At 45.4% G+C, this 18,381-nt stretch overlaps 1 protein-coding gene across 2 annotated transcripts in view; it reads left to right on the top strand.

The window, feature by feature from the left end:
* The first annotated feature begins 3,153 nt into the window (after window positions 1–3,153).
* ETS1 (ETS proto-oncogene 1, transcription factor) overlaps window positions 3,154–18,381 on the top strand; it is a 64,910-nt gene continuing 49,682 nt past the window's right edge. Inside the window, exon 1 of one of the 2 annotated variants that reach the window (XM_039240262.1) lies at window positions 3,154–3,620. In XM_039240262.1, the coding sequence (XP_039096193.1) occupies window positions 3,539–3,620 (82 nt within the window). In that variant the 5' untranslated portion in view covers window positions 3,154–3,538. The remainder of the gene's footprint in view (window positions 3,621–18,381) is intronic. The other variant, XM_039240260.1, reaches the window with a different exon arrangement.

The following is an 18,381-nucleotide window of genomic DNA, read 5'->3' as shown; positions in this document are numbered from 1 at the left end:
TTTTTACTAAGGCTGGCGTGGCATTGAGGGGGGAGTAAAGAAGAGGAAGGTTATGTTTCTGACATCTTCTACGTGTGTGAGAGAATTCTATGTAAAAATGTGACTAGTTCCTTGATATCATGAACATCTAATTGCATTCCTCTATGCCCCAACCCCTGTAGCTTTGTTTTGACCCTTATTGACTTGATCCTAGTTTAAGGAGTTTCAGCCCTTGCCGGATGTAATTCCCTAGGTCTCAGGGATGTTTAAAGATACAGTTCTGTTTTCTCCCAAGGGCAGGAGGAACAGACAGAAGCAAAGAATTCCCTTCGTTGATTTTTCTTGAGTATCTTAAAATCAGAGTCTTGAAACAACTTGCCAAGTAGCTGGAAGGCAAGGCCCAGCGGATCTCGTTTTGCTGGTGGGGAAACTGAGGCATAACTGAACCTGAGTGGACATGATTGCTGGCGAACAAGAGTTCTGCTCTGCCCCCGGGGGACAAGGAGCAGACCTAGGGGCAGAGTCACTGACAGTTTTTATTTTATCTTCACAAGCCATAGCAGAGCTTACTCACTTACCCTTTAAATTAGAAAGAGTTGGTGGCAAAGTAGGGGCCCACAGTGGCCAGGAAGTTGATAGTTCATTATCGCATACGTATTTATTGAGTGTCTGGCATGTGTCCGGCAGCGGGCCAGGAGTTCGTTGGTTTTTTGGCTACAGTAAGATAGAATTGCCATAGGGAGTCCATAGAACATTTACAAGAATCTACTTGAGTCATAAAGAGAATAAAAATTTCATTTATCAAAATTGGTTTGATACTCGCAAGCCTGATTGGATTATTAACATCCCAAATATGTAAAAAATGTCTTAACTTGTTTATATTAGCAACCCTTGTCACAAGTGCAGTTTCAGTTAGATCCGAAGTTGCATAATTTCTGATAACCTCACTATTCACAATCAGTGTCAAGTAGAAGTCAATTTCCTAAGGTCTGTGGTGGTCTCTGGCTATCTTACCCACCTTCCTGTCTTACCTAACCCCCTTTCTTGATTTGACCTTCAAATATTTTGAGCTTCTGCGCTGCAGGACTGGGTTACAAAAGAATGACTGACAAGGAGAGATGTCATTGTTGAAGGACCGAAGGAATAAACTTCCCCATTGCCAGAGTGGAAAATGTTTATGGTTTGATCGTGGTGGCTTCTTGTAGTGTCTAATGGTGAGGGGTGTTGGCAGCAGGAAGAAAGCTGAGGAGGATTCTGGGGAAGAGAGAAAAGACTGGCTCAGAGGAAGCTTCCTTTGCAAACAGAAAAGAACTCACACTTGGATTTTAAAAATACCAGCCTTTTCTTAACACAACATCAATAAAACAAGATTCCCCAAAGCAACTCTTGATTTGCGCAGTTGTTTTGCTGATGTATTCAGAACGGGCAAGGCAGGATTGGTTCAAGATCCTCTCCTTTGCGGCTCATTCGGACGTGTAAATGTACAGTTCGTTCATCAGCGGTTTCCCCCAGCTTTTTCCCAGGATCAGAAGTGTCTGTTCTTGTCTTCTGGAGGCCAGCATTGTTTTCTCACACCTTTTGGAAACACAGCTGGATTACAACAATCCTTCAAAAATTAGGATTATCACATACAAATATTTTCCTCTTGTCACTGAAGGAGGGGCATAATCTGAAGTTTGAACCAAGAGCTAGAGATTTATTTTCTGTTCCTGGCTCCTTCTCTCATTTGCTGTGGGAAACTTGCAAGTTACCAATGCTTCAAGGAGACCAAACTGGGATTAGGTAAAGGTAAGCAGGTGTGTTCAAGTTGATCCGAGTCAGGCTATAGTTACAGGCAGGTGGTGGTAGGTCAGCATATGCTTAGAAATCAGGAAACAGTAGTAAAAATAACTTTTTTCTGAGATTATTCAGAAGATTTATGGTTAATCTTCTAGTTAATCAAAGGTAGATCTTAATGTCTGGCTCTAGCTACACTTATGTGTGTCTATATACATACCTCTGTATTTACTGGTTGCTTTGTTAATTAGAACCAACTACCTCTACTTACGTAACCAATGTATTGGTGCAAAATCATTAACTATTTGGGATCCTGTTGTGGTGTCCGAAGTGTCTGAAATTCCCAAGTGTAACAGGGGCTGTGTGCATTGCTGATTGTGTCACAGCTGTGAATGATGTACTCCAGAAATTCAAAACCACAGAGCCTCTGAATTTCTTTTTTGGTGCTGGTGGTAGTAGTAGGGTTTTCAGTTTTATCTAATGGAGGAGAGTCTGGGAAAGGAAAAGCCAATGGCTCCGTAATTAGAGGAACAGAATAATAGCCTCCCCTTCCACCCAACCACTGCTATAGGTAAACTGGATTGGATTCGTTTGGGGGCCCTGTTCTCTGCTCTCCCAATAACACGGAAGTATTTGGGCCTTGGTTTGGGGGTCTCCAGGAGGCTGCTCTGGACTTGATCCTTCTCAAGGACAGCGAAACATGATTTCTGCTCTCGAACGCGGCCGCCGTCTTTTCTGAGTTCATTTCTTAACCATGATACGGGTGGGCTCTGAAATGTCGAAGGCTCCTCCAGAAATATCGAACCGATTCCTGACTCACTAACCGGCTAGAGTCCAGGACTCATAAAGCCCTTCGAGGACACTGGCTTGAGAACCCCCTGCGCCCGCTTGCACGCACGCCCCTTCCTCCGCATGCCTCACGTCCTGTGTGTCAGTCTTTGTGAATGAATGATGCACACGCACTCCGAAAACTATGCTGCTACTGGGAGGGGGGGCAGGGGCCGGTGACCAAGTCCTCAAGAATGCGTGGCGAATCAGACGGACTTTCCCCAAACGGCTATGGCAGCCTCTGCACCCAGCCTGCTCGCCGGCCCTGGGCCCTTCCCAGCGCGGCAGCCGGCTCCGCGCCCCGCCGGCTCCGCGCTCGGCTCCTGCTGCAGGGCGGCGGGGCCCCGGCAGGCAGCAGGCAGCGGGCTTGGGCGCGGGCGGCCGCGGAGCCCCGCCCCGCCTTCCTTTCGTTTTGGGCCGCCGCCGCCAATTGGTCGCTGGTCTCTGGCCCCGCCCCCGGACCGCCCCCTCCCCCGCCGTCCCCGCCCCTCGCTCCCCCCCCCCCCCCGGCGGAGAGCCTGGGGGAAGGGGGGGGCGACGCGCAGACCCGGCGGCCGAGGCTCGGCGCCGCGAGAAACGCCCTAAAGAGGAGGGAGAGAGGGAGGGAGAGCGCGGCTCCGGAGTGCAAGAGCGAGCTGAAGCTGCCTGCCGGCGGAGAGGAGGAGCGGGGCGAGGACGAGGAGGAGCGGGGCGAGGCGCAGGCGAGCTGGGACCCGGGGCGCGCGCACTTCTCCGCAAAGTGCCAACTTCCCCGGAGAGTGCCGGGCGCGCACCTTCTGGGCGCGGAGGAAAAGTCAGCGCCCAGACTCTCTTCTTTCCAGAGATCTTAGGAAAGAAAGTCAGATTCCCCCCCGCCCCGTCCCCTTTCCCCTGTTACTAATCCTCATTAAAAAGACAAACAACAAGAATAACAGCAAACTTGCTATAATCCTGTCTGCCCCCCACTCTTGGCACCATGAAGGCGGCCGTCGATCTCAAACCGACTCTCACCATCATCAAGACGGAAAAAGTCGATCTGGAGCTTTTCCCCTCCCCGGGTGAGTGGTGACTGTCGAGGCCCCCACGCCAGCTTTCGGCCAGAGGCGGGGGTCCCCTCCGCTTCTTCCCCCTTCGCTGTTCCTTTCCAGGCAGTGCGTTTCTGCATGAGCGAGGCGATGCTGGGGGCAGCTGAAAGCAAGGTAGAGAAGAAGGCTGTTGGTGGCCTGGGACCCTTGTTTGGGGGGTGGTATTTATTTTCACAGCTGTGTTTTTGTGAGTAATGGGAAAAAGCTTATAGAATGGCCAGCACCCCCATTCCTGCTTTTTTATCTTTCCAAATGAGTGAGAACGCTCTGGCCTTATTCTGTAGCGCTGGGGGGGTGGGGGCGGGGTGGACCCTGCCACAGAAGACATCATCCCCTGGCCCCGCACCCCTCAAAACTGGTGTTGGATGGAGGGCCCTGGGCAGTAAGAGACGACACAGTGTCTCACTGGCTGGCCTGCAAGCACATTTTCAAACATCTTGCCGTCCTGCGCCCCTCTGTCACATGTCCCTAGCTCCTCTTTTCTGGGTTGAGGGCGAGGACATGGTAGAACTGAAATGATCATCTTAACTTCTGGAAACATCCCACTTCTATTCCTGCAGGTTACTTACTTTATCCATCGTTCTAATCTGCCATAAATTTGTCCTCTGCCAGCAAAAATCTGTGAAAAGAGGGTAAACGTCCTGACACCAAACACGACGTTGTGTCTTTGGTTGCCGGTGGTGTCTAATTCCTTGATTTGGAGGATTTGAAGAAGGAGGGGAGAGGAAAGAAATGTTATTTTGTCGTAGATACAATTTTTGATCCTCAGCCGTTTCATGGAGCCCAGAATTCCTGGAATAATGCAGCCTGAGAATAGATGTTTTCTTTTAGGATAGGGAACTGCCAGCTATCTTTTAGAGATTAGTGATTTTAGAGGTAAAGGTATATAATAAGATACAGTGAGAAGGCGATGCTTTCTGGAAAGTAATTAATTGCAGTAACCTGCTTCTCTGTGGGGTCGGATTATCAATAAGTTTAGCTGCTCCCGCCTGTGGTTCAGGCTTCTTTGCCTCTGCCATGATGAGTTGCTTATTTTAACCCTTTCTTAATCTGCTCAAAGTTCGAACCCAAGCCAAGCTGATGGTTTGTCATTTGGAGAACATTCCGAAATGTTAATAAAGACACGGCCGTGTCCTCTCCTGTTAGACCCAGTACTGGGGGTTGCACTGGGAAGTGCACGCCAACACTGTTGTCCCAGGGATGTTGACGGTCGGGGCAACGCTGAGTTCAGCTAGACCCGTGGAGACATTTGGGGCACTTAGAGCTACCGTTCAGAAATGATGCTGTAGCGATGGTTGTGTTTGGGGTTCAAGGAAGCCAGAATAAATTCTGTTAGTCACAGTTGAACCAAACCATGTATGAAGGAAATGATCATTCCCAGCAAAGACATAAACTCAATGAATAGGTTCTTTCCCTAAGAATGTCTTGTTTATATGCATGTTTATGGGTAAGACAGATTTGGCTGTCTGGGAAATATCGTGTAAGATAGGTCAGTCTACATACCTACAGTGGATTGTGTGAGCTAGGCATGAAGAAGAGCCCCTGGCAACACATGTTTTAGATCACAGTAAACAGCTGAAGTAATGGGGGAGGGGTAATTTAATATTATATTCTAGAGATTTGAGCATATGGTGCTGTTATTTTGGTTATTGATAAAAAATAAGCCCCTGGACAAGTAACTTTGCTTAACTTTACCGTCTGTAGAATGGGGACAGGAAGCCCTAATGCTATAGTCAGCATCTATTATAATAGGAATCTTTACAGTGCTTCTCTTTTCCAGAAAAGATTGACAAGTCACTGATCAGGTGTTGTAAGCATCCTTCAACACAACAAAATGTCAATAGGTCAGAGGAATGGGGCAATCTTCTGCCATTTGTTGTAGTGAGATTTGATTTCTGGCACTATCTTGGGGAAAATAGAGAAGCTTGAAAATATGTATAGAAGTTTGTGTCCCGTCCCCCCCCCCGCCCCGGACTTTTGGTAGCATAGATGTGACTATTGTACCCATATCTCAGAGAGGAAAATAGAGGCATAGAGACGGTAAGTCACTTACTTAAGAAAATCTAGTAAGCCAGTGGCTAAAGTAAAATTAATCCCTTTTCTAACTTCTCAGCGTATGCTGCCCTGAGTAATACTGCAGATTACATTTGAAAAGCTCAGCAAAGAAATGTCAGTTGAAGCTTAGCTTGCAGGTGCAAGGATAGAAGAAACATTGGCCAGGGCTGCCTGCCTTTGGGGAGGGGGGCGGTGGATGGAGAAGACACTGGCTAAGTGGGGATTTGCTTTGCCCATCAGACCATATAGGACATGTGTTTAAAGTTTAACTTTTCACAGCATGGCTTTGTGTCCACAGCTGTGACTTAAATATTTTTCAGAATGATTCTTTGGGTTGTTTAGTTTCTTATGTGTGGAGATAACTAATTTGGGATCTTATCTGCCTTAAATAATTAAACCAAGACTTTCCCTCCCTAAATACAGGAGCCAAAGAGAGGCAGTAGGGAAGTAGGTGCTGAAATACGAGTCCTGGGTTATTTGCCTGTCCCTGTGGCTAGGACCTGATCCTGAACCTTTATACATTTTTCTTCTAGATTGATCTCCACCGATTTTCAACAGCTTTAAGTGCCAAATTAACATACACTTTGAAATAACTTTGGACTTGTGTATTCCTTGTAAGTGTAAAGTGGGTGTACCATTCTAATTGCAATATATGATTGCCAGGCTCTCAGATCTTAAATGGGCTAAAAGAAAACAAAGCCATGGAGAGTCCATGGAGTTCCCTCTTGGTGTGGAGCTTACCGAGAAGGGTGGAGGCTGGGTGCCAAAGCAAATACATTCCCAAGCTGCTTAATGTTCCCCCTCTTTCTCCACTCCACCTTCCTGGTGAGGTGAGCATAATGCTCAGAGAAGAGCAAGAGTGCTAATTCTCCATGTTTGCTATTTTACAAGAATGAAAGAACCCCTTCCCCCACTCCCCCCAGTGGGGACCCATGTAGTCCTTAGAGACAGGAAGAAGATTTGTTCCTTCTTGTCATTCCTCTGGTCAGTCTTTATGTCTTCATCAGCGTAGACAAATGAGGGCAGAGCTGCCCAGGCTCACTCGTTTTCTGTGCTTCCAGACTCCCACGGACCACACTCCATTAGTGACTAACCAGCCCAGTGGTTCAGAGCCCGGGGTCTGGAGCCAGCCTGTCTGGGTTTGAATCCCAGCCCTGCCACTTCCTAGCTGTGTGACTTTGGACACGTTACTTCATCTCTCTGTGCTCCAGCTCCTGTATCTGCAAAATGATTGTAATAATTGTTCTATCTCATAGGGTTGTTAGGAGAATTATGTCTCTTGATGTGTACAAAATCTTAAAGCAGTACTGACCCCAAGTAGATTGTAAGCAGTTAACTAGAAAACAAATCAACAGAAAACCAGTGTAAAATTTTCAGGGGCCCCTTGAAATGTTTAACAGGGGCTGTTGCTGTATCATATACTTCCCCTCATCTCCTTTTTGAGAGAGAAAGTAAAGTTGGAGAGAACTTTTTCATCTCCTTAGCTGAGATCCCATACCAACGAGGTTCCATTCTGTGGCCCACAGAGCAAACAGAGTGAGCCAGGTAACTTTCAGAGTGTCTGAGTACCTCAGGGTCCCAACTCACAGCTAAAGGCACAGGGGTTAGTCAGTTACTTTGGGTGATGGGGGTTATCAGTACTATCTCTAAGCAAGCAAGAGGGCCACCAAGGGGCGCCTGGGTGGCTTAGTCTGTTAAGCGTCCGACTTTCGCTTAGGTCATGATCTCGCGGTTCGTGGGTTCGAGCCCCGCGTCGGGCTCTGTGCTGACTGCCAGCTCAGAGCCTGGAGCCCGTTTCAGTCTGTGACTCCCTCTCTCTCTGACCCTCCCCTGCTCACGCTGTCTCTCTCTCTCTCTCCTAGAAATAAATAAAAATATTAAAAAAAAAAAAAAAAAGAGGGCCACCAAAACTAGGAGTCAGGGTGAAGGGCTGATGGAAAAGTAGTATTTCAATTATGCAGAGTTGAGAAATGCATCATGTCCAGTTATTATAAAGTATCTCACATTTTATTTATTTATTTGGTTGGCAAAGCTTGCATTCCTGGCATTTTTGGTTGGTTTGTATTGCTGTGTTTTTTTTTTTTTTGGGTTTTTTTTTTTTGTCTATGTAACTTTTTCTTTCTTAAAGAGACCAGACCACCCTGTAGGAGGATCACCCCCCACCCCTCAACCCCCACCCCCGAGAGACAAACCAGCCCGTGGTCAGCTTCCCAGAGCCCAGCTTACTCTGGGCTCTGGTAAAATCTCTGCAAGGCAGAGAGCTGCTTAGCATAGGTCAGGATCTTTCAGGAAAGCAGGGCTCTCTATTTCAGAGACCACAGATAACTCTACAATGGCCGTAACAACAGCATAATTACAGACATCTCTCTGGTTTGTGGAATGAATAACCCGTGGCTATCAAGGCATTCCATGAACTTGCATTGGAGGTAGACTCTTGCCATCACAAGGTACAAGGATTTCTCTGAAGCATGCATGGAGCCTGGCACTTTCCCACAAAATGACACTTTGACCCTTCACACTAACTCAGGTGGGGAGAGCTATTTTTTGGTCTATTTTTCAGGTGAGGAAAGTGATACTCAAAGAGATGCATACTTTGCCCAAGGCCACACGTGTTAGAAACTTACAAACTGATGAGCTGTTTTAGGCATGTTATATCTAAAATAGAAGCACCATACTATTCACAGACATTCTGGAAATGAAAAGGGGTGTATGAGAAAGCAGTGATGGTGGGTGCTCTGGGGGCTGAGGGAGTACAGGGCTCCCTCCTTGTATGACTCCTCTGACCTTAGGGAAAGGGCCGATTCCACCGGCAGTCTCCAGGCCTGCCAGTCCGGATGTGTTGCTGTAGGAAGATGCTTGAAGGTTCAAGCAGTACTTGCCTCGGATCACCACGCAGAGAACCCGGGCTCTTGTTTGTCTGATGTCGTCCAGATGTATTCCGCTCTCTTACAGGTGGCCAGGTGATGATGGTCACTTCCAAGTTCACATCCTTCCTAGAGCCTCCTAATGCTGCCTGTTTTGCCTCTTGTATCACGGACACAGCTCTGCAGAGAATCTCACTCACAATCTGGTTGATGAGAGACATAGATCAGCAACTAGCGCGTTTTCTTAATACGGTTGTAGTTTACTTTTCCTGCTTCCAAAAGAAGCCATAGGCGCCTACATTTTCTGTCTACACACCAGATGTTTTATTTTTTTTCCAAGTAAAATGGAGTATTGTCAAGTCCGTTTCATGGGTCAGGGGACTGTTTGTAGTTAATTTGGCACAGAGAGGGAAGATGAGCTTTGGGATTCTACCTGCAGATCATCCAGCCCTCTGCAACCCAGGGTTAATAGAGAAACAGACAGACATCCTGACCACTTGTCCATGGAGTAGTATTGTTCCCTCTACCACTGCCTTATAGGGAGCATTTTCTCCAAGTAATTGACATCTTTGGGCCCACACAGTCATCGTAGAGATGAATTTGTACATTGACAACACAGTCTCCGTATTTTTATCTGGCTGCTCCAGAATGAAATGTTGGCCGCACTTCTCTGCTCAGACAGAATCTCTGATGAGATTTGCTCTCATGTTCACAGCCTTTTAGGCCCACTCTTAGCTTCCAGCGGCTAAGCTCTTCTTAACTCAGCACTGGGAACATCAGGACGGTTCCCAAGTGTATCATTTCTATTTGTCATGTGCTTATGGCTTTGCTTTTTTTCAGTTGGGTTAAAGACATCTTTCAAAACGTCGGTAGATGTTTTTAAAATTACATTAACAGGCTATTTCTACTTGGCTACTTTTCCGAAGCCCTGTGCCTATCTGTGTTACTTTTTTCTTTTAATTGTGTACTTTGGAGTCTCTGTACAGATACAAAAAGAAATTGGTCTGTGGTGTAGGTTGCAATAGATCCAGTTTCACTGGCGGGGAGCCATGCTTATAGACACACTCAAAATATTGCTCTTCAAGCCATAAATATTTATTGATTATTTGGCCAATTTCGTCATATTTCCCAGGAGCTTTCCAATTTCTGCTGCTTGGGTCCAAGCCTGTCCCTGGACACTTTATACCATCCTATCACCTCTTTTCAGTTTTCCTTTCCTGTAGCATTTAATTTTGTCCCTGAGAATTGTAAAATATCGGTGCAGATGGTGCTTGAAGACCCAAAGTAGTATTGGCCAGCATTGTATTGGGTTGCAGATCTTGATGTTGTATAGGTAGCGAGTTCATTTAATTTACCATCTAAACTGGGACACTTTTGAGAGTGTAATGGGCACTGTGAATAATGAAACTAGAATGATGGACATAAACTGGGACTCTCCCAGCAAACGAGGGTCACCCTACTTAGACACTGAATTTAGATGATAATATCCTTTGTAATATCTACTCTCAATCACTGATCTTGGGGATTAGACCATCCAAAGTATGCTACGAAGACCAGATTAAGAGTTTGAAGCAATTCAAGTTCAGTGTGGTTTCCCCCAACCGAGTTATATTTTTAAATGTGTTTTTGACGCATAATATAATATTTCTCAGAGCCTGAGAAACAACTACAAATCAACCTCAAACAAGTCCACTTCAGGCATTTGAAACCTCTTGGTAGCTTTGGGTAGCAATGGTAAGCTGTTGAGTTTTGCTTTGCAAGGTTCTGCAGAGGAACTGTAAACTTTCTGCATGTAGTGTGTGTGTGTGTGTGTGTGTGTGTGTGTGTGTGAGAGAGAGAGAGAGAGAGAGAGAGAGAGAAATGAACTTTTGAGTAGGGGAAAAATGTCATCATTACACAAGTGAAGACAATTAACATTTTTGCTTTGTTTTGTTTTAATGCTCGTCCAAGATGAGAAGTTTTATTGATGGGATCAAAAAGGACAAGAAAAAAAAGAGGTTTTTGGGTACCATTAAAGTGGGTAAAAACAAAAAGTAAAAAGCAAGCCCTCGGTGCTTTAGGAGAGGAGGAAAGGAATGGTGGATTCAATTGCAACATCCCTTTTGACTAAAAAGGAAGAGACAAAAAAAGAGGGCAGGGAAAGAGTATGAACGAACTCATAAAGGAGCAAAAAGAAATAATTTTAAAAAGGGATGCAAGAGTGTACGTGATTATTTCATAGGCTTTTGGATAAATCCTCATAGGGACCCATGTCAGGTGGTCAGGTGGGTGACCTGGGCTTTGTTGTTTCTATTCTTTGCCTGTGGTACCCTTTCAAACCCTTTAAATCCCTCATAGATGCACGGCTGGTCAGGGTAAATCAGATGAAATCTTCCCTGTGTTCCAGATGCTTCCATGGCTAAAAGTGCAGGAGAACCATTGTGTGAATTTATGGAACTATGTGTGGATCAATGATTATTTATATTTTCTGGGCCTGTTCGGCTCTTTCTTCCAACACTTCTTGGCTAGAATAATTTCATGGGTCAGCTTTAGCGAGAACATGGCTATTTCAGAAGCATTGGAAGGGGGCGGAAGAACAGGGAAAGGATTATTTTAGATAGAGAGAACAGTGTGGGATGAATGCCAAAAGTTTAGAGTTAAAAGAAAGGCTTACATAAATATGAAGAAAAATACCTTGATTGTAGAAAGGGAAGAGAGAAGGAAATGTGAGGCCAGGACTCATGTAAGAACATTTTGAATCTCAGGATGAATTTTGCCTTTGAAGGTAGGGAGATTTTAAGGACAGAGAAGAGAAGTGTTACATTGAATAAGCTTCTGAGAGAGGTGATTTTTTTTTTTTTTTTTTTTTTTGGTAGCATTACTTTACCTCCTACTCATGCTGTTGTTTGTTAAAACCTCTGTATCAGTTTATCAGAATAGGCGTTAAACCTCAGAGAAGGTGACAGAATCAATCAGGTACATATTTTCAAGGTATGAATGGAAAATAAGGAATCTAGGTCAGGCAAGGGCATTCCTAAACCCAAGGAGTGTTTGTAGATCCATGGTTTTTGAAGCATTTAGGAACTCTTACGCTGTGCCAGGTACTGTAACGGCTCCCCTCTGGGTGATGACAGTTTTGTGCTAGGGCAATTCATTACTTCAGCATTCAGGTTTCTAGTAAGAGTGTGTTGTGGAGTCGGATTAAAAAAAAATTTTTTTTATAGTTTATTTATTTTTGAGACAGAGACAGAACATGAGTGGAGGAGGATCAGAGAGAGAGGGAGACACAGAATCTGAAAAAATCTCTAGGCTCTGAGCTAGCTGTCAGCACAGAGCCCGAGGCGGGGGTCGAACCCATGAACTGCAAGATCATGACCTGAGCCGAAGTCGGACGCTCAGCCGACTGAGCCACCCAGGTGCCCTGTGGAGTCAGATTTTAAAATAGCCTTCAGAAAACCCAACAGAGGAACTTTTTGGTGGAAGAGTTTCCACGTAATGATCTTCATAGTTTCAGTGAATTCTGTACATTAGGCAAAGGTTGTCATATATCCTTGGAATACTGATTCCATGGATGGAGTATAATGAGGAAACATGAGTGGTAAGGGGAGACTCAGCAGCACAGTAGGAATACATATTGTGTGTAGAGTGAATAGGAGTGTACTCTGGGGGGTGGCGGAGTGGGGGGTATTATTGGTTGAAGAGTCAACAGCTCTGGGTTCCAGCCATGGCTTTGTACCTGTTTGTGTGACCTTGGGCGAGTCATTTCATTTTTCTGGATCTCAAGTTCTTCCTCAGTCAAATACATCAGCTGAAAAAGATGACCTGTAAGGCTTCTCTTGAGACTGACATTTTATGACTCTAGATAACATTTAAGATAATTAAGGCTTGGAGGGACCATAGAATGTCATTCAAGGGGTAGGCAACACAAGGATATTTTTCTCCTAATCCTCCAATTTTGTTACTCAGATTTCATCACTGGGAGAATTTGGGATACATCTGTGAAGGTTAATAACTTCCGTGGAGAGAGGTGTCAGGGACCACTCCTGGCCTTGTTTTGTGGTCTGAGAATCCAGGCACATCGTCTCAGGGTGACACTGGACCAGGAGTAACACCTTCCTCTTGGTCCCCCTCCATCAAACGGCTTCCTTGTTCCATCAGCCTTTGCTACAGTTGCAGCGGAAGGCAGCTCCGGTGCGGGGTCTCATCTGGAGGAAGGAGATGTAGGTTAGGGGTCCGGTAGGTGAGGCGGCCGGCCCAGCTGCATCCTCAGGGCTGAGCATGTGGTCTGAGCCGTGAGCTTATTTCGTCTACGCGGCCGCTTCCCCGTGCGCTGCTCAGTAGGTAAACAGTCCCCTCCTGCAGCAGGAATGCGCTCTGCTGAAAGCCACCTCAGTGCCTCTTCCTGACATACTCAGCGAGTCAAGGCCCCTGCCTCCTGTTTGTACAGAGGGAAGGGCCCCGGGCCCGCTTGCTCCTGGCCTTTCACGGGATGGTGTCTGCGCAGCAACTGGCTGACCCTTCTGCGGGCGCAAGGCCGTCCGGCAGAGTCAGAGCCAGACAAGACACCACCTGCTTCAGTCTCCGCAGCCGTCCAGGAAGCCGCAAGTGTGTGTCGGGGTGTGGCCCGCACAGGCGGCCCCGCTTTGCAAAGGCTGCTCTTTGCAGCCATGGAAATGTTGCCTGCACACAGCTGTTATCTGAAAATCATTTTCTTTTTCTTTCTTTCTTTTTTTTTTTTTAAAGTCAACACCTCCCTGCTTTCCTTTTTTTAAATATATTTTTTAAAATATTTACTTCAGAGAGAGAGAGAAAGACAGAGCATGAGCAGGGGAGGGGCAGAGACAGAGGGAGATACAGAATCGGAAGCAATCTCCAAGGTCCAAGCTGTCAGCAGAGAGCCCGATGCGGGGCTCGAACCCACAAACTGTGAGATCATGACCTGAGCCGAAGTCGGACACTCAACTGACTGAGCCACCCAGGTGCCCCTGAAAATCATTTTCTTGCTGTTACTTCTACATTTTGAGAAAGGCCTGTCACAGCTTGCCTTTTCTGTCAGCAGCAGGCACCTCAGAGTGTCTGCCAGTTTGGGGAAAAACAAGAAAAACCACCCCTGGTAATATAAGGTAGACTTTACCTACTGGTACTTACGTAGGCATGGAGTCTACTCATCTTGATCCTTTTGCTTTTTTTTTTTTTTTCTATTAGTTACTAGGTGCTAACTTATTAATGTGTTAAGATATTGATGTGCCAGGGACCTCATTATTTTACCCTAATCCCCACTAGCCAAGCTAAGCATTATTTCCATTTCATAGATGAAGAAGCTGAGAGGTCAGACACCTTGCCTGAGCTCACACAGCCGGTGACTGTAGGGGTTTAGATTCAGACTCACGGACTCTGAAGTTCTGTGTCTGCTGCCTCCAGAATTCGCAGAAATATTTGGATGTTTATTGCATCTGGGGGAAATACTACAGTCTGTCTGGGCTTATTACTGACCAGTTCACTTCATACTTGGGTATCCTTCGGCAGCAAAGTTTACAGGGAGACACATGACCTCGCCACATTTGAGGCTCGAGGTAATTCTTTGTGTTCTTAACATTTTCCAAATGGGGCAGGGCAGGCAGTGATCCTAAGATTTCCTTCCCTAGTTTGCGTGGTAGGTATGTCGCAGAGTTAGAGCGTGAGGCTGTCTTTCTCCAAATCTCCTCACATTTCCATTCAGCCACATATATTTTCACTATTTCTATGATACTTTGTAAAGACGTGGCACGTTCATGTTACTCATGATAGTAATGGTAATGACCGCTAGCTCGAGATCAGAAATGCCAACAGGACACCCTCTTCTCTGTTGCTAGATATAGATTTCTTCCACATATTTTATATGTAGTTGGTGGGTCCCACACACTTGGCTCATGATTGAGCTCTGAGTGGGTTTCACTGATGACGCTGATACAGGATCTGAAAAATCCACCTGGCTTTCCAAGATGCCAACTCACTGGCCAACTTTTAAGTAGGATGGCAAGTTAGTTTTGTCCTCAAGAAGTAAAAACAAAATGTGAGTTATTACTCCGTAGGCTTCTAGACAGATCAGCAGTTTCCCTCTGGGGTGGGTTGACCTTGGACTTTGAGAAATACATTATTTTGTCCAATATAAAGAATTTTGAAAAGAATTCCTGTCCCACCTGTTTTTCTGTGTTGAGATATATGATCTACTGTGCCTCTGTTTACCAATTTTTGCAAATAAGGTCCATTTTAATGACTAGCAGAAACTTCAGGTAGCTGGAGAAAAAAATCCCCGAAACCTGAATAAACAAAAACCTTTGAATCTCATACGGCATTTTATGGGAAAGAATTGTGCCAAAGAGCCATATATAAGAAATAATGACATCTTAGATGAGTGCATTTTATCCCCCTCCCCACCCTACGTTAGTTTCCATTTGGGGCAGGGGCATCTGCTATGGCACTAGGTATAAACACTTGGAGTTTAGCAAAATTATATTTGGTTACCCCTCTAATACAATGTGTTGTTCATTATCAATAAACAGAAGTCCCCTCCCTCCTTGTGTTGGTTGTTCAGGAAGCTAGAGCATTCCAGCTTGGAGTGGACAGGTGGTTACACTGAGAAGTATCCCCTTGGCATGTTGTTGTTTTCTTGGGGCTGAATGCAATCCTAAGTAGCCAGCAGTGCTCTTGGGGAGCTCTGGATCATAGGGATGGAGGAGATGCAAATGGGGAGGAGAAGGTAGTACCCTGATTGTGGCACAAATGGAGATAATCATTTTAAGTTTGGCCCTTTTGAACCTCGGCACTGAACTTAGTGCTTGCCAGGAAAATCTAGTCTTGTAAGGCATAACTTCCTGTGGCTACAGAGTGTGTCTCCTCAAACTGGGGTTCGGGCCTTTGGCTTTGTGCTCTCCACCTGTGGGTAGTTTGGGTCAAACTTGAGGAGTCTTTGGTCTTCCCTTTTCCTGGTTTGAATGTTTTCTGGAATGAAAACTGGGCAAGTCCACTTATAGGTGGTCATCCTTTACGTTGTGTTGCCTGGGGTATGAGAATGAGGATACCTGTGTCTCTTTCTACTCCGGGCTGCCATATTATCGTCACATCTCTGCACCGTCTCTGTATTCTTCTGAAAGGAGGGTGCTCGCTCGCTCCTAGTGAGTGAGCTGGCTCTCATTGGGAGAGAGTGAGAGAGTTAATGAGTTCAGGTTTAGAAAGTATTCTGGAGTCATTGGTGATGCAGAGAATGTTATTAAATTAGTGGGAGAGGTGATAGAGAGTTGCAGTACTGAATACATAGGAACTAAGGGTGAGTCATGTATGTGTGTACAGGAAATGCATCCTTGATTTCACGTAAGATCAAGGGTTCAGTGTTACACCTTCCTTGCCTCCCAACCAAACGTTCTTCAAAACTACCGGGTGCCTGTGTTTGGTCTTTGTGCGTATCTGGGCTTCAGTTTGGAGAAATGAGAGAAGTAAAACTAATACTCATAGAGCACCTACTGTGTGCCAGACATGGGGCAGGATTTGCACAAATAATCCCCTTCCTTAAACAACTTTGTGAGGCTGGTGTTTTAATCCCCATTTTGAAGATAAGACATTGGCTCTCATAAACGTTTAGTTCATTTTCTGAAGGCGGTAGAACTTTCACAAATTTGAGCTTAGATCATTCTAATTACAGAGTCCTACCAACTTAGAATCTGTTGGGAGAGCAAATTTGCTAACATTCTTATCAGAAGCTTTGATTCTGGGAACATCCTTTTGTGCTTTATACTCTTTTAAGCTCCTCATTATTATCAGGGTAAGGAAGAAAACATGCAGTAGATTTGGAAATATCTACCATCAGGATGTGTAATATAGAGAAAGCAAAAAAAAAAAAAAAATAGTTCCCAGAGTTTTCACTGTGCATTTTCAAATTCAAAATGCACAAATGAAAAGTAGCTAACTGAATTCACCAAACTCCCATACAGAACTGGGGCTTTGGCCCCCGTTTTCCAGATTGGGAAATCGAGGAATGAAGTAGGAGCTCCACCCTCACTTGAGAATTCTCCAGGGAGGGGATGTTCAGAGGTACAAGTCTCGGCCTTGAGGCCACTTGATGCAACAGGAATGTTTGTAGATAAATAAACACACATGGAATGAATCAATGTCTACATGGCGGACCTGGCGTTAACCTCTGTCTGATTCAGTTGGAGATTTTTTTTTAAAAAATCGAGTATCTGTTTCTTTACTTTTCGCTTTCTGAAGGCTTCTCTTGGGGAGCTTTGTGGCTTTTCCATGCCCTTACCTATACTCTTCTGCGATGGATGGGCTAATGGGGAAAATATGAAATTCCAGGTTGGCTTCAGCATCTCCAAAGATTTGGGGTGCTGGATGAACAAAACAGCGATTTTCGTTTTTTTCAATGAGATTGGGCCCTGGCGACTTGCCTCTGGGTTCAAAGGGTTTGGTCATGTTGTGCTGCTCATGGATGTGCTATAGACAGTGAGGGAAGAGCAAAGATGAGTCCAGTCTCTGGTGGCCCTCAGCTGCCTTGCTTTCTAAGAAGAGAGTATTTTCAGTGTTTATAGGTAAACCAATTCCAAGGACTTAATATTTGAATTTCTAAAAGGTAGAGGTGCCTGGGTGGCTCAGTCTGTTAAGTGTCCAACTTCAGCTCAGGTCATGATCTCATGAGTCCAAGCCCTGCATCGGGCTCTGTGCTGACAGCTCAGAGCCTGGAGCCTGCTTCGGATTCTGTGTCTTCCCATCTCTCTCTGCCCCTCCCTTGCTCATGCTCCGTCTCTCTCTCAAAAATAAACAAAACATTAAAAAGTAATAAAAGCTGGTGCAAGATCAGCTCCTCCTACGCAAACCCGTCATAAGTCTATTTGCAAATCTTTTCAAAATTCCTGTCTGTACTTCTGGACCCTCAATGCACTGCACCCTTTTTAGTAATTGTATTTGGTTCTTGTTTATGCCACAGGTTTCTTCCCCTAGTCTTAAAACCTATATCTATATCTTATATCTATATACAGATGCGCGCGCGCGCGCGCGCACACACACACACACACACACACACACACACACTGACACATTCTCTTTTTCCCATTTCTCATCTGAGTCAAAGGGAGGGGATTTACAGTTAGGTTGCTCCATAGAAAATAATCTTTGTTCCCAAATCGCAGTCTGTCATTCATTATGTGAGTTATAATGATGTCCCTCACTGCAGGCGTCATGAGGTCCTGGACGAGCAGGGTTGAGGTGAGCCGGCCCTGGGTTTGAATTCAGACTTTCTGCTGGCTAATTTGTCTTTAGGCAAAGTGTTGAACTTCCCTAAGCCTTGCTTTTCAAAAATGATCCTTACAATGGAGACCCTAATAAAGAGTTTTCAGGGCTATTGTAAGGATTTGAGGTGATTCCTGTAAAATGCTTTTCTACTGCCCCAGGTAGTACATGGTATTTTTCTCAGTACATGGTATTTTATCATTATCTCCCAGGCCACTGTGCTCTGCACATATCTTCACTGCTGACAGCGCTCTTATTACTTCAGTGGTTGTTAAAACTGTGGTTTCTGTTAACCTGGTTACAGAAAATTTTCCACTCGACACCCCCATAACCATTGGGCCTGAGCAGTCCCTGCGGCCGGTCACAGTATTTCCCTGCACTCACGCATACTTACCAAACTTGAGGTAGGACTTTGGTCACGTTTCCAACTCGAAAGCTTTTTCAGGCTTTGCCCTTGCCTCATCAACAGGGACGTTTCTTGGAATTGTCATTATCGGGGCATAGAAGTATTTTAACTGCCGAAGGACTCTCTTCTTTGCCCTGGGATCCTTTCTTTCCTTGGGAGCGACCTT

The sequence above is a fragment of the Hyaena hyaena genome, unplaced genomic scaffold (genome assembly GCF_003009895.1).
Source record: "Hyaena hyaena isolate Hyena2069 unplaced genomic scaffold, ASM300989v1 scaffold_171, whole genome shotgun sequence".
Lineage (NCBI taxonomy): Eukaryota > Metazoa > Chordata > Mammalia > Carnivora > Hyaenidae > Hyaena > Hyaena hyaena.
This window is presented reverse-complemented; position numbering and strand designations above follow the sequence as displayed.